The sequence below is a fragment of the Ictalurus punctatus genome, chromosome 13 (genome assembly GCF_001660625.3).
Source record: "Ictalurus punctatus breed USDA103 chromosome 13, Coco_2.0, whole genome shotgun sequence".
In the NCBI taxonomy this organism is placed as follows: Eukaryota; Metazoa; Chordata; class Actinopteri; order Siluriformes; family Ictaluridae; genus Ictalurus; species Ictalurus punctatus.
In genome coordinates this window covers 1,096,678-1,121,682 of record NC_030428.2, presented here as the reverse complement: position 1 = coordinate 1,121,682, position 25,005 = coordinate 1,096,678, and the positions used below count along the sequence as shown (strand labels likewise).

General features: G+C 43.9%; 1 protein-coding gene across 1 annotated transcript; it reads left to right on the top strand.

The window, feature by feature from the left end:
• The first annotated feature begins 3,553 nt into the window (after positions 1 to 3,553).
• On the top strand, positions 3,554 to 24,589 carry LOC108274177 (cadherin-10). Its single transcript, XM_017484160.3, has 12 exons — positions 3,554 to 3,651; positions 13,454 to 13,806; positions 16,952 to 17,246; positions 18,598 to 18,717; positions 19,250 to 19,417; positions 20,113 to 20,294; positions 20,400 to 20,644; positions 20,832 to 20,968; positions 21,488 to 21,603; positions 21,701 to 21,818; positions 22,119 to 22,370; positions 22,544 to 24,589. Exons 2-12 carry the CDS (start codon positions 13,591 to 13,593, stop codon positions 23,035 to 23,037), a joined length of 2,343 nt encoding a protein of 780 aa, XP_017339649.1. The 5' UTR covers positions 3,554 to 3,651; positions 13,454 to 13,590; the 3' UTR covers positions 23,038 to 24,589.
• The last annotated feature ends 416 nt before the right edge of the window (positions 24,590 to 25,005 follow it).

The following is a 25,005-nucleotide window of genomic DNA, read 5'->3' as shown; positions in this document are numbered from 1 at the left end:
AACAGTGGTACAGTGATGTTCCGCATCCAACCTAACAGGAACTGAGAAGATCCCCAGGATCTATGTTCGAACGTAACATGTAAACCAAACCACCCATTTTCACACACTAAAAAATTTAGGATTTTCGAACTAACTAAAATATGTCATTTTAACAAAAAGTACATTTCTTGTATAGTTTTTGCTGTGCACGTGTTTCAGATAAAATGAGAATTCCACTTTAGTCTAACGATATATCTATATCTATCTATCTATATATCTATCTATCTATCCATCTATCTATCTATCTATCTATACACATTATATATATTGGCGTAATTTAATATATATTAGGTGTGGAAACTAGCTAAACAATGGCAATAATGGCAAGAAATATTTAACAATATGGAAAATATACATAAGTTTAAAATCACTTTTTAGAGTGCACTCAGTGAATTATTTCATTTATGTTTAACTAGACAGCTATGTTCTACAAAATGTAGCTACTGGTGGGTAGGCCACGCCCACCAGAGACCAACTACAGGTGATGCGAGAGACTTGTCACAGGCTAATGTAAACATAGGGTTGGTATTTTACGTGATATACATATTTAAAAAATGTAATTTAGCTCCGCCCCCTACCAGCATTGCTAAATAATTCCAGATAGATACCTTTTCTTCACATTATGAATTGTAGGAATTTTAAAAATCCGTGTTTTACTACCTCGTGCACAGATCACGTTATTTCTTTCTGGGATTGAGTCACCGATCTGCCTCTCTCATTCCCGCACTTTTCCATCTTCTGTGCGTGTTACATAATGAGGTATTCACCGGAGAGGCGGCGGAAAAAGGCATTACTCACCCGGTACGGAGATAAAGACGATCCAGAGAAAGTCGGATTTGCCGCCTCGTCTGACATTATCGTGAAGTAAACTTTTAGCTGCCCTTTATTTCGTCTTGCAGCAGGCTGTGCTTCAGTCAGCCAACTTAAATACACTCCTTTAAGTGGGTTCATTTAATGAGGGAAGGGCGCGATTACTTTTTCCAGTTTGAATAAAGACACTTTGGTCAGACGGTGTTGATTAACAGCAGCCGGAACTAGTGGACTAGTTAGCGTTCTGTATTATTTGAACGCTCCGCCCCGAACACCTTTCTCTTTTCGATAAGACTTTGAACGCAGCCATGCATTTTGCTTTATACACAATGCTAAACTGCAGTTTTCTTTATTCACGCTGTTGAGGCTTTTCATCACACACACACACACACACACACACACACACACACACACACACACACACAGTTCACTGAGCTCATTAGCACTAACACACATTTGCTAGTTTATCCGGAGAGCATTTGCATTTCAATCCGACAAAAGAGCAAAGGTGTCAGTTGCACACACAGCACAGTAGTGTTTGGTGTTTTCCCTGATTAAACACACTCTGTTCCACTCATTACTGCACGATGGAGTGTTTTCAGGGCCCTTTGGACTCGACGTTCAGTTCGACTGCGCTTAATGATCGCAATTTGGAACACAGCCCACAGCTGAGATGCATCGAGCTGATCTGGGTTTTAAGAAAAGTCTTGGGATAAAGAGCTTAAATGCTCTCACACTGAAGCAGTGGTATCGCTGATGGGGTTTAGGACACAAGCACAGCAGATGTGGCCTATATAGTGAATAGGGTGTATGGTTTGGGACACATGCAGAGTGGACTGATGACTGTTTACGTGGCCTACATAGTGAATAGAGAGTGTGGTTTGGGACACATGCAGAGTTAACTGATGATGGTGTTTATGTTGCACATATATAGTGAATAGGGTTTGTGGTTTGGGACACGCCCACAGTGGAACGATGATGGCGTTTATGTGGCCTATATAGTGAATTGAGAGTGTGGTTTGGGGCACGCCCACAGTGGAACAAAGATAGTGTTTATGTGGCCTATATAGTGAATAGAGTGTGTGGTTTGGGACACGCCCACAGTGGAATGATGATGGTGTTTATGTGGCCTATATAGTGAATAGAGTGTGGTTTGGGACACATGCAGAGCTAACTGATGATGGTGTTTATATTGCACATATATAGTGAATAGGGTTTGTGGTTTGGGGCACGCCCACAGTGGAACGATGATGGTGTTTATGTGGCCTATATAGTGAATTGAGAGTGTGGTTTGGGGCACGCCCACAGTGGAACAAAGATGGTGTTTATGTGGCCTATATAGTGAATAGAGTGTGGTTTGGGACACGCCCACAGTGGAACGATGATGGCGTTTATGTGGCCTATATAGTGAATAGAGTGTGTGGTTTGGGACACGCCCACAGTGGAACGATGATGGTGTTTATGTGGCCTATATAGTGAATTGAGAGTGTGGTTTGGGGCACGCCCACAGTGGAACAAAGATGGTGTTTATGTGGCCTATATAGTGAATAGAGTGTGGTTTGGGACACGCCCACAGTGGAACGATGATGGCGTTTATGTGGCCTATATAGTGAATAGAGTGTGTGGTTTGGGACACGCCCACAGTGGAACGATGATGGTGTTTATGTGGCCTATATAGTGAATAGAGAGTGTGGTTTGGGACACATGCAGAGTTAACTGATGATGGTGTTTATATTGCACATATATAGTGAATAGGGTTTGTGGTTTGGGGCATGCCCACAGTGGAACGATGATGGTGTTTATGTGGCCTATATAGTGAATTGAGAGTGTGGTTTGGGGCACGCCCACAGTGGAACAAAGATAGTGTTTATGTGGCCTATATAGTGAATAGAGTGTGTGGTTTGGGACACGCCCACAGTGGAACGATGATGGTGTTTATGTGGCCTATATAGTGATTAGATTGTGTGGTTTGGGACACGCCCACAGTGGAACGATGATGGTGTTTATGTGACCTACATAGTGAATAAGGTTTTGTGGTTTGGGACACACCCACAGTGGAATGACGATGGTGTTTACGTGGCCTATATAGTTATTAGACTGTGTGGTTTGGGCGCATAGGGCTGGTAAATGGTCTTTCTGATAGGTGCAAGGCCCCTCCATCTACCACAATCCCCACAGAGCCCAGAGTGGGACCCGCCCCAAAGCAAAGTCTCCTCCTCCTGGTTATTACCTGGGTGTTTTCACACATGGGCCCAATACTTGTTGAATGCTGCCGCTGCTGAGCCCTTAACCCCGTGAGCTCCAGGGGGGCCGTGACCCTGCGCTCTGACCCCGAGCATCCTGGGAAATGCGAGAAAAGATTTTCACTGTATGTAACGAATATGTGACTAATAAAGTCTCTCAAAATCAGGTGCACTGGATTAGACTGTGTGTCTAATGCAATGTTCACGACAGTCCTTTATATCTTTTTATCTCTCAATCTCAAGCACATCTCTTTCTCTCCCCTCATCTCTCCCTTCATCTCTCTCTCTCTCCTTCTATGACTGTCTCTCCCCTCATCTCTCCCTTCATCTCTGTCTCTCTCTCTCTCCCCCCTTCTCTGTCGATCTCTCCCCTCCCACTTTCCATCAGCCAATCATAGGTAGCCTCTCTCCCTCTTTCTCTTGGTGTGAAGTGTGTGTGTATTGGTGTGGGAGTGTGTGCAGTGCTGCAGTTCGGAGCACATCATCCCCATCTCGCACACACACACACACACACACACACACACACGTATACACACACAGTCCGTGTCTGTCCTCCTCCGTAAGTAACTGCCGTGTTCCTGCACTTCACACTGATGCTGATGTTGATGCTGAGTGTGTGTGCATGTGTGTGTGTGTGTGTGTGTGTGTGTGTGTGTGTGTGTGTTACATCAGTGCTCTTTTAGTTTACTGTGAGTCTTGATACAAGGTGTGTACTAGAGTCTATTAGGCTTTATGTGTGTGTGTGTGTGTGTGTGTGTGTTTTTTTGAGATCAGTGATTCCTACTGCTTTAGACCTACTTCTGCTTCACAGTGAGGTGTGTGTGTGTGTGTGTGACCTGTACTACAATGTTGAGGATTAAATTGTGTTTAAACTTTTCATTGTGTATTAGAGTGTGTTGGTGTGAATTAGAGTGTGTTGGTGTGTGTTAGTGTGTATCAGTGTGTTGGTGTGTATCAGAGTGTGTTGGTGTGTATTAGAGTGTGTTGGTGTGTGTTAGTGTCCATCAGAGTGTGTTGGTGTGTATCAGAGTGTGTTGGTGTGCATCAGAGTGTATTGGTGTGTGTTGGTGTGTGTTGGTGTGTATCAGAGTGTGTGTTAGTGTGTATCAGAGTATGTTGGTGTGTATTAGTGTGTGTTGGTGTGTGTTAGTGTGTATCAGAGTGTGTTGGTGTGTGTTAGTGTGTGTTGGTGTGTGTTAGTGTGTATCAGAGTGTGTTGGTGTGTGTTAGTGTGTATCAGAGTGTGTTGGTGTGTGTTGGTGTGTATCAGAGTGTGTTGGTGTGTATCGGAGTGTGTTGGTGTGTGTTGGTGTGTATCAGAGTGTGTTGGTGTGTATCAGAGTGTGTTGGTGTGTGTTAGTGTGTATCAGAGTGTGTTGGTGTGTGTTGGTGTGTATCGGAGTGTGTTGGTGTGTGTTGGTGTGTGTTAGTGTGTATCAGAGTGTGTTGGTGTGTATCAGAGTGTGTTAGTGTGTGTTAGTGTGTATCAGAGTGTGTTGGTGTGTATCAGAGTGTGTTGGTGTGTATCAGAGTGTGTTGGTGTGTATCAGAGTGTGTTAGTGTGTGTTAGTGTGTATCAGAGTGTGTTGGTGTGTGTTGGTGTGTGTTAGTGTGTATCAGAGTGTGTTGGTGTGTGTTGGTGTGTGTTAGTGTGTATCAGAGTGTGTTGGTGTGTATCAGAGTGTGTTAGTGTGTGTTAGTGTGTATCAGAGTGTGTTGGTGTGTATCAGAGTGTGTTGGTGTGTATCAGAGTGTGTTAGTGTGTGTTAGTGTGTATCAGAGTGTGTTGGTGTGTATCAGAGTGTGTTAGTGTGTGTTAGTGTGTATCAGAGTGTGTTGGTGTGTATCAGAGTGTGTTGGTGTGTGTTAGTGTGTGTTAGTGTGTATCAGAGTGTGTTGGTGTGTATCAGAGTGTGTTGGTGTGTATCAGAGTGTGTTACTGTGTGTTAGTGTGTATCAGAGTGTGTTGGTGTGTATCAGAGTGTGTTACTGTGTGTTAGTGTGTATCAGAGTGTGTTGGTGTGTATCAGAGTGTGTTGGTGTGTATCAGAGTGTGTTAGTGTGTGTTAGTGTGTATCAGAGTGTGTTGGTGTGTGTTAGTGTGTATCAGAGTGTGTTGGTGTGTATCAGAGTGTATTGGTGTGTGTTAGTGTGTATCAGAGTGTGTTGGTGTGTATCAGAGTGTGTTGGTGTGTGTTAGTGTGTATCAGAGTGTGTTGGTGTGTATCAGAGTGTGTTAGTGTGTGTTAGTGTGTATCAGAGTGTGTTGGTGTGTATCAGAGTGTATTGGTGTGTGTTAGTGTGTATCAGAGTGTGTTGGTGTGTATCAGAGTGTATTGGTGTGTGTTAGTGTGTATCAGAGTGTGTTCGTGTGTATCAGAGTGTATTGGTGTATGTTAGTGTGTATCAGAGTGTGTTCGTGTGTATCAGAGTGTGTTAGTGTGTGTTAGTGTGTATCAGAGTGTGTTGGTGTGTGTTATTAATATTCCACACATGCGATATTGTAAGTGTGTACGCTTGACATTTCTGTACTGTTCCCTTCATAAGGAGGGTGCCTAGGAAATGAACATTTTTTGGATTTTTTTTTTTTTTTTTTTTTTTACACTCTTGAATATTTTCGATATAAAAGGTTTATACTTCCACTATATATATATATATATATATATATATATATATATATATATATATATATATATATATGAATGACATTGTGTTATTTCGCAATTTTTTTTCATTGAGCAGGTGTATTTAAATCTCATCGTCGGTTTGGAACATTCCATTACAACCATCAGCTGTATAATCATTAAAAACGCATTACCATTACAGGTCCTTAATGTTATCCACTAGTCATAACGTGCCACCAACAGAACACAACAGATTCCCAGTTGAGACCCATAAGGACCATTACAGCTTCCATTAAAACCAGGACAAATCCCATTAAAACCATTTGTGCAGTGAAGTTCCCTGTTGATTACTGAATGGCGTTCCACAATATTATGCCACGACATTGCACACAATACAATAACGTACAATCAATTTACTGCAAGATTGACGGTTTACTGCCCCCTAGTGTTAGGGTTCACTGCACAGAGAAGAATCCGACAGAAGAAATACAGAACCACAAAGAACAGAAGCCCTAGAAGAGTTCTGGAGCAAGGGCTTGACAGCTGAGGTAAAGATGGATCTTTATTAATGTGATATGAAGGGATAAGTGAGAGAGAGTGAGAGAGAGAGAGAATGCAAACGATCCTAACCACACCACTTCATCTGTGAAGCATGGTGGTGGTAGTGTCATGACATGGGCATGCATGGCTGCTTCTGGAACCGGCTCAGTGAATTGTGAAGTGTATGTAAACATCTAGTCTTCCAAAGTCCACGCGACTGCCTCCTGGGCCTCGTTTATCAAAGCGGATACGGGTTTATTCGTAAATCAACGATTTGAAAGAAAAGCCATTCCAATTAGGCCAAAAGTAATGGCACCGTCCCATCTGAAAGGATGAGGAGTTAGTGTGTGTGTCTATGGTGCCCTAGCTGATGCGCTGCGATGGCTGAGCTGCACTACTGGAATCCGCTCGGATTCACGGTAAACGTCGGGGGTTTAACGAGAAGGTTTCGACGGCGGCGGATCAGACAACAAGTAACCTGGCGTAGGGAGGGAGCAGCGTCCGATCTCCACGGATCTTATTTGACTCGTTGTAAATGCGCTCAGGATGAATGAAGTCTAATTTACATCCTCCTCCTCGTGCACGTTCCGAACATCAAAACGTGAAAAAAAAAACCGGACAAGGAATATGGAAATGTTGGGTTTGACCCTTGCCGAAGCTATGCACGCACACTTAGGCTGATTTGCATTTGAACACACACACACACACACACACACACACACACACACACACACACACACACACACACACACACACACACACTAATACAGCGATTTAGTCACCAAATAAAGCATACGGGATACTTCAGTATCTTAAACAGAACAGACAACAAGTGTGTGTGTGTGTGTGTGTGTGTGTGTGTGTGTGTGTGTTATTGACTGTGCACGTTCCCCCAGGGCTCAGGAGCTCCAGGTGATGCTAATTAGCCGATTTCGCTATCGTCTGCGATAAACACACAGACAGGTTTATATAAGGCCGCGTGGGGAGTGTATCACTCGCCTTCTCTCTATACACTCCGTCCTGATCAAGTGTTTGCGCCTGATTTAGTTCAGGCCCAGGAGGACACTTACTTTAGCGCACGCGGGTGTGTGTGTGTGTGTGTGTGTGTGTGTGTGTGTGTGAGAGAGAGTAAGAGAGACCGAGACATTCCTCTAAAAAAGTAGAGATAAAGTGAAGACTTTGAATTTGTGTTCCAGTTTCTCCGCGGGCTTCGTCTCACATCGCACGCTTGTGTACGTGAGGAGAGACGTGTACTAACTATATTAGCACACGCGGTGTGTGGTTTGGAACGCAACCGCAGGCAGTCGTCATCCGTTTCACACGAAGGCTTGACGCGTAAAGGCTGTCTACTAAAGTTTGATAAACAAGTGACGGCTAGCGATCGAGTCCTAATGCCTAGTGACTGATCGTTCCCCGAAAACCCAGCCGTAAGAAACGGCTAATCCTTGGTGGCTACACGTTGACAGTTTGACGGCTAACGCTTTACAGTTTACCTGACAGCTAACAGCTGACAGATAGCGAGATAACACTTGCTGTCTTGTCAGCTTAACAGCCTGACTGCACACTTGCTGGCTAAGAGCTAACGCTAATGTCGTCAATCAGCTAACTTTTTCGCTCATGGCTGAGAAATGAAAGTTAATGTTTAATTACCAAAGCTAATGCGAAACACGATTGACATATGCTATGGTGTCACACTATGCTTGACACAAGTGTGTAGTTTGTGTGTGTGTGTGTGTGTGGCAGGTTTTCTCTCATGCTAACTCGCGAATGGAGACGTCACACCATTACTATAGGTCTGAGCCCCTGTGGTCATTACCCAGCATGCCTTGCGGGGAGCTTTTGGCAATGACAGTTGTCACCCAGTGCTGCTGAATAATTTGGGGAGTGAATAGAAAGCCATCATGTACACACACACACACACACACACACACACACACACACACACACACACTGTTCAGCTCACACACATAATGATGATGCAACTTCCTGTGATAGAAAAACAAAAAAGACTGACAACAGGGGAGAGGAAGATGCAAAACAAACACACACACACACACACACACACACACACACACACACACACACACACACACACACACACACACACTATCAAAATTTTCTTTCTTCCCCAACCTTCGTTTCTCTTTCTATTTATACTACCTTTCTTTTTTCTTTCTCTAATCTTTAATCAATTAAAAGAATTATTCACTCATTCACTCATTCACTCACTCACTCACTCCTTAATTCACTCACTCATTCACTCAAAACTCCTTAATTCATTCACCCACTCACTCCTTAATTCACTCACTCACTCCTTAATTCACTCACTCATTCACTCACTCACTCCTTAATTCACTCACTCACTCACTCCTTAATTCACTCACTCACTCCTTAATTCACTCACTCATTCACTCAAAACTCCTTAATTCATTCACCCACTCACTCCTTAATTCACTCACTCATTCACTCACTCACTCCTTAATTCACTCACTCACTCACTCCTTAATTCACTCACTCACTCCTTAATTCACTCACTCACTCACTCCTTAATTCATTCACTCACTCCTTAATTCACTCACTCATTCACTCATTCACTCCTTAATTCATTCACTCACTCACTCCTTAATTCATTCACTCACTCCTTAATTCACTCACTCATTCACTCACTCACTCCTTAATTCACTCACTCACTCACTCCTTAATTCACTCACTCACTCCTTAATTCACTCACTCACTCACTCCTTAATTCATTCACTCACTCCTTAATTCACTCACTCATTCACTCATTCACTCCTTAATTCATTCACTCACTCACTCCTTAATTCATTCACTCACTCACTCCTTAATTCATTCACTCACTCATTCACTCACTCACTCCTTAATTCATTCACTCACTCACTCCTTAATTCATTCACTCACTCACTCCTTAATTCATTCACTCACTCACTCCTTAATTCATTCACTCACTCACTCCTTAATTCACTCACTCACTCATTCACTCACTCACTCCTTAATTCACTCACTCACTCATTCACTCACTCACTCCTTAATTCACTCACTCACTCATTCACTCACTCACTCCTTAATTCACTCACTCATTCACTCACTCACTCCTTAATTCATTCACTCACTCACTCATTCATTCACTCACTCCCTCATTCATTTACTCACTCACTCCTTAATTCATTCACTCACTCATTCACTCACTCACTCCTTAATTCATTCACTCACTCACTCCTTAATTCATTCACTCACTCACTCATTCACTCACTCATTCACTCACTCATTCACTCATTCACTCACTCACTCCTTAATTCACTCACTCACTCATTCACTCTCACTCACTCACTCATTCACTCACTCACTCATTCATTCACTCACTCACTCACTCCTTAATTCATTCACTCACTCATTCACTCACTCATTCACTCACTCACTCCTTAATTCATTCACTCACTCAATAATTCACTCATTTACTCATTCACTCACTCACTCATTCACTCTCATTAATTCATTCACTCATTCACTCACTCCTTAATTCATTCACTCACTCACTCACTCCTTAATTCACTCACTCATTCACTCACTCACTCACTCACTCAATCATTAATTCATTCACTCTCACTCATTCACTCTCACTCATTCACTCACTCATTCACTCACTCACTCATTAATTCATTCACTCACTCATTCACTCACTCACTAATTCACTCATTTACTCATTCACTCATTCACTGACACACCCCCTCACTCAGACATTCACTCATTCACCTTGTGTGTGTGTTTATAGCGACGACTCTGCGACTTGTAATGACAGAAACTGCGAGAACAGAAAACGTTGTCCTCGTGATTTATTCAGTCATTTGGCGAGCACTCAGCCAAGAACTGTGGGTAACGGAGTTCACAGCGGTGTCCTGGTGTCATGGACGCTCGCGTTTTTGTTCAGAGCTCACGGTCACCGTCAAAAGAGAAGACGACACCGGAGCCGAAAACACCATTATCGATGCGCTAATGTAGCACACTAATCTGCTAATTAGCAGTTAGAGCATTATCAGAGGACACCGAGACACTAAACCCATGTGACCTCTCGCTCGGTGTTCCAGAGAGCGGAGCTTTATCGCTACGCTTTATTTCATTACACGCTCATCTGGGCTACGCAGTGCATTATGGGTAACCGTAGCAACGCTAACTGGTGAGATGGAGTGTTTGGGATAAATGAAATGTAATAAAAAATTCGTTCTATGTTAGTAATATTAACCATATACAGTAAACAACACATTATAGTATCACAGTTCATGCTTGGATAAATAAGCATGTGTGCACTCATATTGTGTGTGTGTGTGTGTGTGTGTGTGTGTGTGTGCAAGAAAACACAGGGTTAAGTTTTTGTCTTAATTGCCCCCTGGAGGATTTTTATAATTTTTTTCAACCTAAGCCGCCACGGTGGTGTGTAAACAGATTTAGCAGCAGCGGTGTGAGTGTAGCTGAGGACCGAGTCGATACATCACTGGCACTGTACCCAAAATAAATATCGACGTGTCGTTCGGTCCGAGATGCTTTTCTGCTTGTCGTGGCTGTAAAAAGCGCTTCTTCGAATTACCACAGCCTTCCTGTCAGCTCGAACCGTTCTGCTTTTGGCCAGATCACAATTTTGCTGAAGCTCTCGACCTGTATCTGCATGACATCCATATATCCATATATATATTGTGCTGCTGACACGTGATTGGCCGATTTGATAATTGCGTGAACATGGGTACAGGTGCACCTAACTATAAAAAGTCGACACACCCCCATCCGACCGCTCAAGCCAAAGAGCTGACAAAGCCTGTACGGGGATCCCACTGTGGAAAGGTATCGAGCAGGACTGGGGTATCAAGGAATTTCCAAAAGATGCACCGTGGAACATCTTGAAGGCCATCATCAACAAGTGGAGAAATACGGAGCACCACAGCGACGTCACCAAGAACAGGACGTCCCTCCAAAAAGACCAAAACGTACCAGGGAGGCTCCCGAGAGACCTATTAAAGGAACTGTAGGAACATCTGACACGTACTGATTACTCTCTGCACGTGACAATAATCTCTCGTATTCTTCACACGTCTGGGTTACGGGGTGGCGTGGCTAGACGGAAGCCCTTTCTCATGAAACAAACAAACAAACAAACAAACAAAAAAACATCCAAACTATGTGGCCTAATGTGTTCCAGATTGATGAGACCAATGTAGAACTCAAAAGAACACCATACCCACATTGAAGCACGGCGGTGGCAGCATCATGCCATGGAGCTTCTTCTCTTCAGCTGAACCGTGGATCAGCTCCAAATACAGATCTATTTTGGCACGAATTCAAGTCCACAAACAAGGTCAATGTTTGGAACGGTCCGATCGGGGCTCAGATCGAAACCCTATCGCGAACCTGTGGAATGTGTACCAATATGTCTTTAACTCGGTTGCTTTAACAAAAACCTGCCATTTCAACAGGAGTGTGCAGGCCTTTTATAGCCGCTGTATATGGAAAACATCATGTGACGCCGCAGCTGCTTTCTATTTCTGCAGTTGGAAACAAATGTATGCAAATTGTCCATAATCCAACACACAACCGTGTCTTTATGTTGGACTTCCTATATGAAGTTTGATTATAGAGTGAGGAACAAAAGCACTACATAACTCACACAAGCATTTTTTTTGTACATGAATCTAGTCATATGTTAAAAAATAAATAAATAAAATCCATCAAACAAATAAGTGTGTGTGTGTGTGTGTGTGTGTGTGTGTGTGTGTTTTATAAATTTGTCCCCATCCTGAACAGCGTTTACATGTAGCGTTTGCGATCGTATACGTTTTATCGTTTCCTGGAGCATCGCCACATTAATATCCATTTACAAAGTCTCGCTCTGATAAAAAAAAAAAAAAAAACCCTCCACGAGGAGCATTTTTAAAGCGAGGATGTTTATGAAAGTCGTTCTTCTTCGCGTTTAAACGATCGTTAAACGGATAATGTGCTTCTCTGTGGGAGGCTGAACACTTTCCATTGATTGACTGTGTAAGGAAGGGTCTGACCTGCTTTCAGCTCTGCAAGACTCTGGCGCTCCTTCACTCGTCCCCTCTTCGCTGTAGTGTGCACTTCTGAGTGAGCTTAGAAACAAGGGAATGCTCGTTCCAACGGTTTCGTGCTTATTCGACGACGATCGACATCACTTACCCAAAAGGCATTGCGTCAGACATAGCTGTGTTACTTTAGCTAATTATAAAGCTAGCTAATTATCTAGTCTGTTCGCGCGCGGTGCACGTGAAGTATACTAACTAATTAAAAGCATGTCAGAAAATTACGAGAGATATTAGCGAATCAGCGTGTAAAAAAACAGGTAAAATTGAAATAGCTGATTTTTTTTTTTTAAAGGAAAGAATGAATAATAAGCAGCTTTTATTGATATTTGTAATGTCAGTGTGACGATCTGCACCTGAGATGCTGTCACTCAGTGGGTTCATGTGTACATTACCTCATCATTTGCATTGCAAACCATCCAAACTGCAGCATGTCAAATCTGCATGTCCTCGGACGACTGATCTCATTAAACTCATGCCCTAACATTGTTTTGTTCGATGGCATCATTGACTCTAATTTTCATAGACATCAGAAGTTCTTAGCCAGCTGAACATCAATAAAAATTGATTGATTTATTTCTTTTTTGGTGATAGGTTAGTTAATGACTCTTTAGCTAACTGCTAAGAGCTTCAGAAAAACCTGACGAAAAACATCAGAAAAGTTGGGTAAAAACTTCACAGCATTTAGCTAAGAACTTCAGATGGACTTGCCGAAAAACCTCAGGAGAATTTGGGTAAGAACTTCAGAACAACCTGGCTAATAATTTTTAGAATTTGGCTAAGACCATTACAAGAACTTGGCTAAGAACTTCAGAAAAAACTTGACCAAAAACATCAGAATATTTGGGTATAAACTTCACAAAGCCTATGTAAGAACTTCAGATGGGATTGCCTAAAACCTCAAAAGAATTTGGGTAAGAACTTGAGGTAAAACTGGGAACCTCAGAAAAACCTGGCTAAGAATTTTAGAAGAATTTGGCTAAGACCTTTACAAGAACGTGGCTAAGAACATCAGAATAATTTGGCTAAGAATTTCAGAAATATTTAAGTAGGAACTACTGACGAAGTCATGCTTTTTCTCCCCTGCTTTTAGGTGGACACTGAAATCTGGACCTAATGGAGAAATGAATACACTTCCAGAAGGCCTGGACTGTCGTTGATGGACGGATAATTTGGTTGGAGCTTTACAGGATTCCTGAAGCAGGTTTTTCACTGGATACTCATTGCAGAATGAGAACTCCTCTGGTTTTATTAGCATGGCTTTCCCTGTGGGAAGAAGCAAAGTGCATGCTGAGGACTACAGGGGAACTAAGCAGAGAAACAAGGAGCCAGATGAGAGCGGACGGAGGGCCGGTAACGCTCAGACGCTCCAAACGAGGGTGGATGTGGAATCAGTTCTTCCTGTTGGAGGAGTACACAGGAAATGAAGATCAGTATGTGGGAAAGGTACAGGGGATAGGGCTCTTGTTTTTCTAGTTCCCCTTTCTATTTTAAAGAAAAGTCGAGTTCACATTACAGAAATCTGACACGGTTTCCAACATTTGTTTAAATTCTGGCTTCATTCCACTGACTACTCTCATCTCCTCCATGACAACTGTATTTACATTTGAATTTACATGAAAGAAAACTGAGGCCAAACGTTATCGCTTTTTCTTGTAAAGTTCCAAAGATTTGGATGGCTCTGCAACGACTAGCAAGCTCATCTTTAGAAATTAGCTTTAGCTTTGGGGTGGTTGTTGAAAACATCGTACCCCCACCAATCCAACGTTCAATCCATGCATCCATTTTCTATACCGCTTATTGTACATAGTGTCACAGGGAGCCTGGAGCCTCTCCTGGGGAACTTGGGGCACAAGGTGCTCAACGGGGGGGGGGGGGGGGGGGGGGGTCAACCTATTACAGGGCACACACACTCACACACCCATTCACACAGTATGGACAATTTAGCAATGCAACTCAACCTACACAGGTCTTTGGCCTGGGAGAGGAAGCTGGAGTACCGGGAGGAAACCAAGCACAGGGAGAACATGCAAGCTCCGTGCACACAGGGTGGATGTGGGATCCAACCCTCAACCCTGGAGGTGCAAGGCAAATGTGCTTACCACTAAGTCACCGTGTCCCCCCCCCTTCCCCCATCCAATCCAGTCCAAAGATGATATTCAAATTCTATGCATTTATTGCTTTATCTTGGCTGTGGTGTATCCAGAACCTCTCCCAGGACCACTAGACAAAGGGGTGTGGACACACACCCTTGATGGGACAGCGGTCCTACTCAGGCAAAGATATCTTTAGCTTTCATTAATCACTTGTATTGGCTTTATACTGGTCTGGATGATAGTAGATCTAGATCTCAGAAACCCTGGGTGCAAGCTGGGAATAGAACAACCACTGGAAATATAGCATATTTTAACATTTCCCCATTGCTATGAAATGCACAGAATTCAAATTCGGCTAAGAACTTCAGAAGAACTTGGCTTTATCCTGGTCAGGGTCATGGTGGATCTGGAGACTAGAATTTGTCCAAGAACTTCTGATAAATCTGAAGAAGAACTTGAGTAAGTAAGTCAGAAAACTGTAGCGAAGAACCTCATATGACCTTGGCTTAAAGCATCAGAACAATTTGGCTATGAATATCAGGAGAACTTGGGTAAGAACTTTCTAAGAACGTCAGAAAACTTGGCTTCATCCTTGTCAGGGTTGCAGTGAATCTGGAGCCCAGCCCAGAAAGGCACTAAGCTGGATAGAACACCAGTCATTCAGAGGAATTTGAGCATATTTTAAAATGTTTTCAGTCCTCTTTTGGACAACTGTTAGGACTGATCCGACTTGGCAGTGTGGTCTGTTCTGAAGGGATGAAGGATATATGGGGTAACGTCACGACAGCCGTTCGTACGGCCATTCCAGTAGTCCTGAACTTTCACCGTAGAACAAGTTCAACGTAACGCTAAAGTTCTCCGTTTGTTTTCCGCCACTTTTACGTGCACCACACGTCAAACGCTGTGAGATTATTTACACAATTACACACCTCCTGGGTTTGGAATTAAACAGAAGGTTCAGGCTGAGCGACCTGCAACTGATAAATGAACCAGGCTCGCCATTTGTTATTAATGCGTAATATGGCTTCTTGTTTAGATAAGCAGGAAACGCATCCACGGTGCAATTTGTTTAAACCCTTACCGAGGTGTCCACGCTTCAGAGGGCGACTACGGAGAGTGCAGGCTTAACACAAAGTGGGCCACGAGCGTAAATTCGATTCACACACTTCTGGGGTTCTTATTCAAATCAGGTTGTCCAGTAGTAGGATGTGGTTCTCAGATCACGCATCACGGGTGCAGACTCGTCACAGGCGCTGTGATACTCTGCTCGACTCAGCACTCAGAACTTGACTAAGAACTTCAGAAGTCCTCAGTTGTAGTCGGTTGTAATTTTCTTTAGCTAAAGGACGAGCGAGTCGTGGTATTATCATTTAAACTAACTGCAGTGTTTTTGTTTTAAGCTGACTGCCGTGTTGTGAGTTTAGCTAACTGTAGCATTATCAGTTACCAAGACTTAAGTTGCAGTTTAGTTTCCCAGAAAGATACGAGGTGGAAATGAACCATTAAAGAAAGGATGTACTGGCTGCTAATCTAAAACAGAGAGACAGAGCGAGAGAAAAAAAGGAAATCAATTCTCGAGCCCCAGCGAACATTGAAATGCACTCGCGATCAATTTATATCGGGAATGTAATTACACGATCCATAGGAAAAGCGACGCACGGACACTGTGGTAAAAAAAGAGGCGATTTCTTCACTCTCGTGCCTTCGTATCTTTAGCGGGAAGGGCTAATGTGGTGTGAGAGAAAGGAGAAAATGGCATCATTTAGCATGAGGACACGGGGTTAATACTGGCTGTGTTCCAAATCCGAGTTTAGCTAAACTCACAGCTAGCTAAGTTATCGCTCAACACCACATTGTGCTGCGTGGGGCATTGTAAAAGTCTCCCTTTAGCGTTTAGCGGCAATCCCGCTAATTTAGTCCCTGTCTAATTTTTCATCCGTACTAATAGATTTGTTTAAAGACAGCGGCGTGATAAATGAGTTTGCTATAGTTAGCCGTGAGCAGTGTGAATTAGGACACGACACAGGTGACTATCTGTCTAGTGTTCACTCCCTCATGAATACACTTTTAAGGCCACTGGGATTTTAGATTCTATACGAATATGATTTTAAATAGCGCTCAGAGAAATATATCTCCGAGCTATTTAGGGCAAAAAAAAAAGAAGGAAAGAAAGAAGAAAGTCTGCTGAAAGTCAGTGTCCTGAAAGACTCCTATAAGCCTCCTGTAAACACCTGTGCTAAGCTAGCATGCTAATCATAACTGCACATACCTGAAAACACGGCTCCGTTTAAAAGGCGAATCTGTTTCACCTCAGACCGAGTCGCATGCTTTGACCTACTTTGGTTTACTCGAGTTATCGTTTTATAGCTAGCGATCGTTTTTGTTTGTTAGCTGATCGTGGTAGTCAACAAGAACTAGCGTAAAATGGCTTCATAATGCTTTCAAGTAATGCTAATGAGGGCTGTGCAGAATAACATGGTTTTCTGTCTGTACAGCTGCACTCGGATAAAGACCGAGAGGACGGGAAGGTGAAGTACGTCCTCTCGGGGGAGGGAGCCGGGACCGTATTCGTCATCAATGAGGATTCGGGCGATCTCCACGCCACGAGACGGCTGGACCGTGAGGAGAAAGCGTCTTACACTCTGAGTGCGAAGGCGGTGGATAAAGCGACAGGTCGAGACCTCGAGGGTCCGTCGACGTTCACCGTCAAAATCCACGACATTAACGATAACGAGCCAAAGTTCACCCGAGACCCATACGTCGCCTCCGTACAGGAAATGGCCGACGTCGGTGAGGCATCAGCCAATCACTGTCGAGCTCTGTGTGTCAGTCTGTTTCTCTCTCTGTCTTCCAGTCAATCCATATTTATATCTCTGATCCAATATCCGTATGTTTGTTTATTTGTCTTTCCATCTCTCTCTCTCTCTCTATGATTTGTCTCTATTATCGACCAGTTCAGAAAAAGGAAGGAGCTTTATATTCATTCGCACGTTTGTGTGTGTGTGTGTGTGTGAGAGAGTGTGAGAGCTGTGCCATCTGTTCCAGTCAGCAGGCTTCATCACCCAGACATAGCGTGGCCCTGTGTGGCCTTTACATAAAAGTCATTTACATTCAGAGTCGAGTTGATTATTGCGAATGTGACCAGAATGAAGTGAGGCATGTCAGTGAAAACCAGAATTTAGCTGCGTGAAGGACTTGTGATTTTTGTTCAGCTAAATAGTTGAGACGCCACGGATGGAGTTCAGACCGTAACAGACGCACGCTCCCGGCACATACTGCTAACCTGCTATATTTAGCACAGTGTTAATTGGGTGTGTGGAGTGATAACAATAAGTGGGCGTGTTTACTTTCGCTCGAGATCAGATTTATTTTGGTTCATTTTAACTGTACACAGAACTATATTAATATTAAATAGACAAAACAAATACTGTACTTCTCTCGGCCAATCAGAACGCACAGTACTTCTCTGAGCCAATCAGAACGCACCATACTTCTCTCGGCCAATCGGAACGCACAGCACTTCTCTGAGCCAATCAGAACGCACCGTACTCTATCTCCATCTGTCTGTATCAGTGATATTGATGTATTGATGTATTACATATCAGGTGCGTTTTCCATTTCAATTTGAATGAACTTTTATGCACACTTTATTTTGCATATGTACTTATTGATGCAAAGCCAATATATCGCTCCCTCCTTGGGCATGTCCCAAACCACACACCTTATTCACTATATAGGCCACATAAACACCTTCATCAGTCCACTGGGGGCGTGTCCCAAATCACACACCTTGTTCACTATATAGGCCACATAAACACCTTCATCAATCCACTGGGGGCATGTCCCAAACCACACACCCTACTCACTACACGTTCCACATAAACACCTTCATCAGTCCACTGGGGGCGTGTCCCAAACCACACACCTTGTTCACTATATAGGCCACGTAAACACCATCATCAGTCCACTGTGGGCGTGTCCCAAACCACACACCTTGTTCACTATATAGGCCACATAAACACCATCAGTCAATTGGGGGCGTGTCCCAAACCACACACCTTATTCACTATATAGGCCTCATAAACACCCACACATATTGCTGTTATAATTCTCTCTCCGTTATTTCTTCTTTCACACTCAGGTACGTTCGTTGTCCAGGTAACAGCGACAGATGCTGATGACGTCATGTACGGTAACAGTGCCAAGGTGGTGTACAGCATTCTGCAGGGTCAGCCATATTTCTCTGTGGAACCAGAGACAGGTCAGTATAATAATAATAATAATAATAATATCCTGATTCTGACTGGTCAAACGGTCTTAATAACTCTGATATTATCGTTTCTATAGTAACATACAAAGGAACGCCTCATAAACATATTTTAAAAAATGTGTGTAATCATTGATATATGGACGTTTTCTCCAAAGAGAGGTTTATTTAGCATTTATGAGTCTCCCGTGTCGGAGATAAAGCTGTAACTTCTTCGGGACAGAGGAGTTTCTAACCATGTAACCCTCAGGAACCTGCTGTTATAGGAAAATACTCAACTTTCGGGTGGTACCAGTAACTCTGCTTCATCGGACTACCCCATCGTTGATTATTTTCCTCTAACAGCCCATTGTGTTGTGCAGCTCTCCCTGACTTTCTCTACGAAACCATGTAAACGGAGTGTGCACTTTAAACACGTTGGGATGGACTCACTATGAGATACAGTGATGAATAGAGGTAGATACCGGACAGTAACGGAGGACGAGTAAGTCGTGTACCAACGCTGTACCTCTGTGCCACGGTCCAGGGATCATCAGGACGGCTCTGCCCAACATGAAGCGTGAAATCCGTGAACATTACCAGGTGGTCATTCAGGCTAAAGACATGCTGGGACAGCTGGGTGGTTTGACCGGAACCACCACGGTCAACATCACGCTGGTCGATGTCAACAACAACCCACCCCGATTCACCCATGGTGAGTGAGTGAGTGTGTGCATGTGTGTACCGTGACAGAAATCTGGGTCTAGAGCTAAATCCCTGATGAGCAAGCCAGAGGCAAGAGTGACGTAGAACGACTCCCTGACATGACATGAGCAAGAAACCCTGAGAGACCGACATCCATAATCACACTTTCTTTCTGTCACTGCTGCACATGATGTAACTGACAGGCCATCAGGAGTTATGATATAATCAGAAAGCTTACGTCGAGCTGCCTGTGGCCATAGTACAAGCGCTTCTGTCTTGTCAGAATTAAGTAGGAGGAAATTACACAGCATCCAGTGTCTTAATGTTTATTTCTTCCTCAGATTTATTAAGCCCGTGTCAATCATCTGGCTTTGCCGAAACATACAGCTGCGTAGCCGTGGAAGACAACACAATGGTGTGCGTGTAGGGGGGTAATGGGCCTAGAACAGAGCCCTGTGGAACTTTTGTATAACTCCAATAAATTTGTCTACACAGACTAAGCACCTTACTCATTCTACAGGCCTATATGCTGTATACGTGGTGCTTCGGGACACAGCCACAGACCGAGTTTCACTGAAGCTGCTCAATGCGTGGCTAGCTAGATAGTACGGCATACTGTTTAACTGCTGTACTGTGTGGTTTGGAATACAGCCCGGATCCATACGTACTTATCTCTGTTGACGATGTTATCGTGGTGTCCCTCAGGTGTGTACCACTTCAGTGTTCCCGAGTCGGCTGAGGTGGGTAGCGAATTGGGCGTGGTCAAGGCTACAGATGCCGACACGGGTAAGAACGCCGAGATGAACTACAGGATAACCGATGAGCAGGACACCTTTCAAATCACCACCGACCCCACTACCCAGGAAGGAGTGCTCATTCTGAAGAAGGTAGGGAGCCTAACCAGTGCTGCTTGTCCTTCAGGACTGTAGAGCATTGAACACTCTGAAAAATGTGCAACTTCGGATTCTGTTATCATTTTGTCTGTTGCTCAGCCCCTGGACTACGAGAGTGGGGCGTCGTACACGCTCAGGTTGCAGGTGGAAAACGTGTACCTGGATCCCCGCTTTCACACGTCCGGGGACTCCGCCACGGTGAAGATCTCTGTGGAGGACGTTAACGAGCCGCCGGTCTTTAAGCGTCCTGCCTACGTGATGGAGGTCAAAGAAGACGCCCAGATCGGAACGATCATTGGTGCCGTTAGTGCTGTGGACCCAGACGCTAACCGTAAACCCGTCAGGTATGCTAAAGATCAGCTTTAACTCTTAAATGAAATGAACTGTCATCAGTAATATAAATATCAGACTATAGAACAGATTAGATTATAGTAAATGGAATATTATAGTAGGTTACATTACGTACATTTGAATACTTAATTAGTTAAGAGTTAGCAAATGTAAGAAAGTGTGTGTGTGTGTTGTGGACAGGTACATGATAGACTGGAACACGGATATGGATCACGTGTTCAACGTCCATCCCGGTAACGGCTCGCTCTTCATCGCACGCTCTCTGGACAGAGAGGAGAAAGACTGGCACAACATATCAGTGCAGGCTGCTGAATACAGTATGTCCTTTTATTCTTATCCAGATCCTTATTACACCACATGACGCGCTAGTGTTATAAACGATCGCGTGTAAGAGTTCCGGTTAACACACGTGACTACGGTGCACGGTTATAGAAGAGAAATGATTTATAAATCACAGTAGTTAACAAAAGCAAGGGGACTCAACCCTGATCAGTGGCCACTAGTAGGTCATTTACTACTTTAACCAGCGCTTTTTCAGTACCGGTTAACGTCCGCCATCATTGGCCATTATTACGTGTATTTCTATGCTCGCAGTCTGAATGTCAAGTACTGTACGTTTAAGGTGCTGTTAGAAAACCCTGTCTTCTACTGCGGACAAATCCAGCAACCTCAGAGACGTGAACCACACCCGGGTGATTTGCGTAATCTGAATACGGAGCCCCGAAACTCGTCCTAAGCAGCCGCGTAACCCGACTCTGAATACGCGGAACTTTCCCTGGTGTGGCTTTTGACCTTAAGTTAAAACCGCTCTAATCCACCTGACGTTTCACTTGCAGATGGTCTGATCGGTCACGTGCCCGTCTACATCAAAGTTCTGGATGTTAACGACAACGCACCGACTTTCGACACGGAATACGAAACTTTCATCTGCGACGACGCCAAAGTGGGTCAGGTAATCCGTAAACGTGGACTAGATGTGAATCGTTGTCTAATTTTATATCATTTCTCACACAATTTCGCTGACTTTTTTGTTTTCATGTTTATTTTAGACTGTCCAAACCGTCAGCGCATCAGACGCCGACCGACCAATCAGAGGCCATCGTTTTTTTTTCCGTTTAGCGTCAGAGTCTTTTGAAAAATCCAACTTCTCCGTTCGAGACAACAAAGGTGACTTACAGCAACGGGTAACTTCTAAACATTGCAGCTTTCCAAATTTCGCTTAGTAGTGTTGCACATTGAAATAAAAACTAGCATATAATTAGCACGCTTTCGCAAGTTTTGCTAGCTAGCTAAATGGCGCGTTGGAATCGACTTCTGTATCGCTAGTTCGTTTGATGGGTGCTAACTGGCTGTTTAAAATCAGTCTGATGAAATACATATAGAACAAAAATATGAGCGGACAATAACACGATTAAAGTATTCGGAACTGAAAGCTGGTATGTTTTAATCGTTTAAATATTTCCACAGATAACACGGCCACGATACTGACTCAGCGCGACGGCTACAGTCGCGTGGAGAGGAGTTTATACCTGGTTCCCGTGGTGATCACAGACGGAGAATTCCCGGCACAGAGCAGCACAAATACGCTAACGATACGCGTGTGCTCATGCGACCGTGGCGGAAACAAGAGGACATGCGAGATGGAGGCGTTCGCACTTAAAGCTGGACTTAGCACGGGAGCGCTAGTCGCAATTCTTCTCTGTATCGTCATTTTGCTAAGTAAGAACATGCTATTGATGTTTCAGATCGATAACGTCACCAAGACATTCGCATAAATCTAGTGTAATGTCAGTTGCTTCCGTAAAAACTAGTTCTGTCCACTTAACCACACCCCTTATTCTAATTCCCTCCTTCACCCTACCTCCGTCTCTAACGGTGGTCTGTCTTGGCAGTGATCGTCGTCTTGTTCGCGGCTCTGAAGAGGCAGCGAGAGAAGCTCGATCCTCTGATCGTCTCCAAAGAGGACGTGAGGGACAACGTCGTGAGCTACGACGACGAAGGTGGCGGCGAAGAAGACACGCAAGCTTTCGACATCGGAACTCTGCGGAAAGCCGAATCGCTCGACGATACCAAGCAGCGCAGAGACGTCGCGCCCGAGATCCTGTGGCGCCCGGTGGTCAAAATCCAAAACAATTCCGAACCCAACATCCGGGACTTCGTCTCCCAGAGGCTGTGCGAGAACGATTCGGATCCGGCGGCACCACCGTACGATTCGCTGGCGACGTACGCGTACGAGGGGAACGGTTCGAACGCTGACAGTCTCAGCTCTCTGGAATCGGTCAGCAGCGACGCATGGAGCGATTACGAGTTCCTGAACGAGTTCGGCCCCAGATTTAAGAGACTCGCGGAAATGTACGGGGGAGGCGACAGCGACAGGGAATCGTAACCAACCTCGGTGAAAAGCGGTGCATGGATTCGACCAATCGGTTTGTCGCAACAAGCGGACGGCCAGGATTTAAGAAACTGGCAGAAATCTACAGCGCAGGTTTAGCAGGACAGAATGGAGGTTAAGGAGGTAAAACTGATGGATAATGGATGGAGTTCTTTTGTGATATATTCTCCGAGAAACCACCCCCCCCCCCCCAAAAAAAAAAAAAAAAAAACGTTAACTATATAACTAACTGTCACAGGAAGTTGTATATACTTCCTGTCTGGAATGTACAGAAACAAAAAAAAAGTGGAAAAAGTCAGTTAACTCCTGTCGGGAATAAAGGACACCAAAGACCAGAGGGCTACACAGATACGGAATCTTCTTGAGACTCAAGAAAAAAAAAGAAAGAGTTGTGGATCAAAATTCAGAGCTTCATTGGTGGGTCAGGAAGCGTGTACATGTTTAATGGAGGAAACTATCGTTTAAAAAAAAAAGTAAGGAAAATGTGTCTCAGGAGAATGCTGTAAGCTATCGTGAGCGTGAGGGGTAAGAAGACCAGGAAGCAAGGACCAAATAAGGAAAGTGAGAAACAGCAAACAGGAACCAAACCACATAAACAGGAAACTATGACCAAATAAGTAACAGGTTGGGTCGTCAGTCATTAAGTCACTCTATTATTAATTCACCTTGTAGTCAGAGAGTCAGTGCGTCACTCTAGCAGTGAGTCAGCTTGCTTGCAGTGTTTGAGTCAGTCCCTTTGAGTCATTCAGTCATTTAGGCGAATCAGTCTGGGATTCAGTCGGTCATAGAATTAGTCTGTAATTGAGTCAGTGTGCGAGTAAAGGTGAAGCAGTCAGTGAGTCAGTAAGTGATGGATCATCTGTCGGTAATACTATTCTGACAGTAAGTCAGTCCGTCACTGAGCCTCTCAGTCTGTCAGCCAGTAACTCAGTAAACAGAGTCAGTTAATGAGTCAGTCATTGAATCGGTCAGTCAGTCCTTTAGTCAGTGGGTAAGTCAGCAATTAAGGCAGTTTGTAGTCAGAGAGTCAGCCATTCAGTGAGTGAGTCAATTGGTGAGTCAGTGAGTCAACTGGTGAGTCAGTCAGTCATTTAGTGAATCAATTGGTGAGTCAGTTATTCAGTGAGTGAGTCAAATTGGTCAGTCATTAAAACTGTGTCAGTTAGTCATTTATTCAGTGTGTCGGTCAACAAATACGTCAGCATGTAGTCGGAGAGTCAGTCAATCATGAATCAGTCATATCTAAACTGCACAGTCACTGTACTGTCAGATACCCATGTTACCCCCTGTTTTACCCCCTTGTGTTACCCCCTGCACACACAGGGCTGGTGTATGGCCATGTTGTGGGGTTTTTGGGACATACTACGTTTGGGCTGGGCGTTTGGCCAGAACCTTATACTTAGTGCTAATAAAACGCAGATAAACGGCAAAAACATAGATGTACCATGCAGCAATCGCTATCTATCTTACTGTGTTGTACACTGTCATATTTTGTATCAGATATTTATACAACATTAAAATACACAGAGATACCACAAATAAAAAAGTGTTTCCCATGATGATTTTTCTAACACATGATGTCTTCGGGTTATGAGAAATGGGGGTCATCGCCTGTCGACAAACTCCACACGGGGATACGGAGAAGTGGAACTGTATTAAGCAGCTGCTCAAAGCGACGGCAGATTTAACCCACTTTTGTCCAAAAGTCTTCGGTTAAATGGATTAACGAGTTTTCGGAGTTTGCTTCCAGCTCCGCTTATTAAACACTACTGTTCATTTTATCACCACCCGAGGTGCAGTGTATATACAGTATCAGGAGGTGCTGATTAAGAACAAGCACGTTAGGACGGGTGTGAAGCAGCACTCGGGGGATTTACCGCAGCGTCGCGTCCATGCCAGCGTTGACGCGTCCAAAAATGTGCTTCGACTTTTGAAAGAAGTATAAACGTGTTAAATAAAAGA

Bases quoted from the DNA above. Each gene is read 5' to 3' on its own strand.
- LOC108274177 (XM_017484160.3), top strand. From the start codon at position 13,591: ATGAGAACTCCTCTGGTTTTATTAGCATGGCTTTCCCTGTGGGAAGAA. The intron at 13,807-16,951 runs GTACAGGGGATA...CTGTCTGTACAG, and splicing joins AAGATCAGTATGTGGGAAAG to CTGCACTCGGATAAAGACCG. The intron at 20,645-20,831 runs GTATGCTAAAGA...TGTTGTGGACAG, and splicing joins GCTAACCGTAAACCCGTCAG to GTACATGATAGACTGGAACA.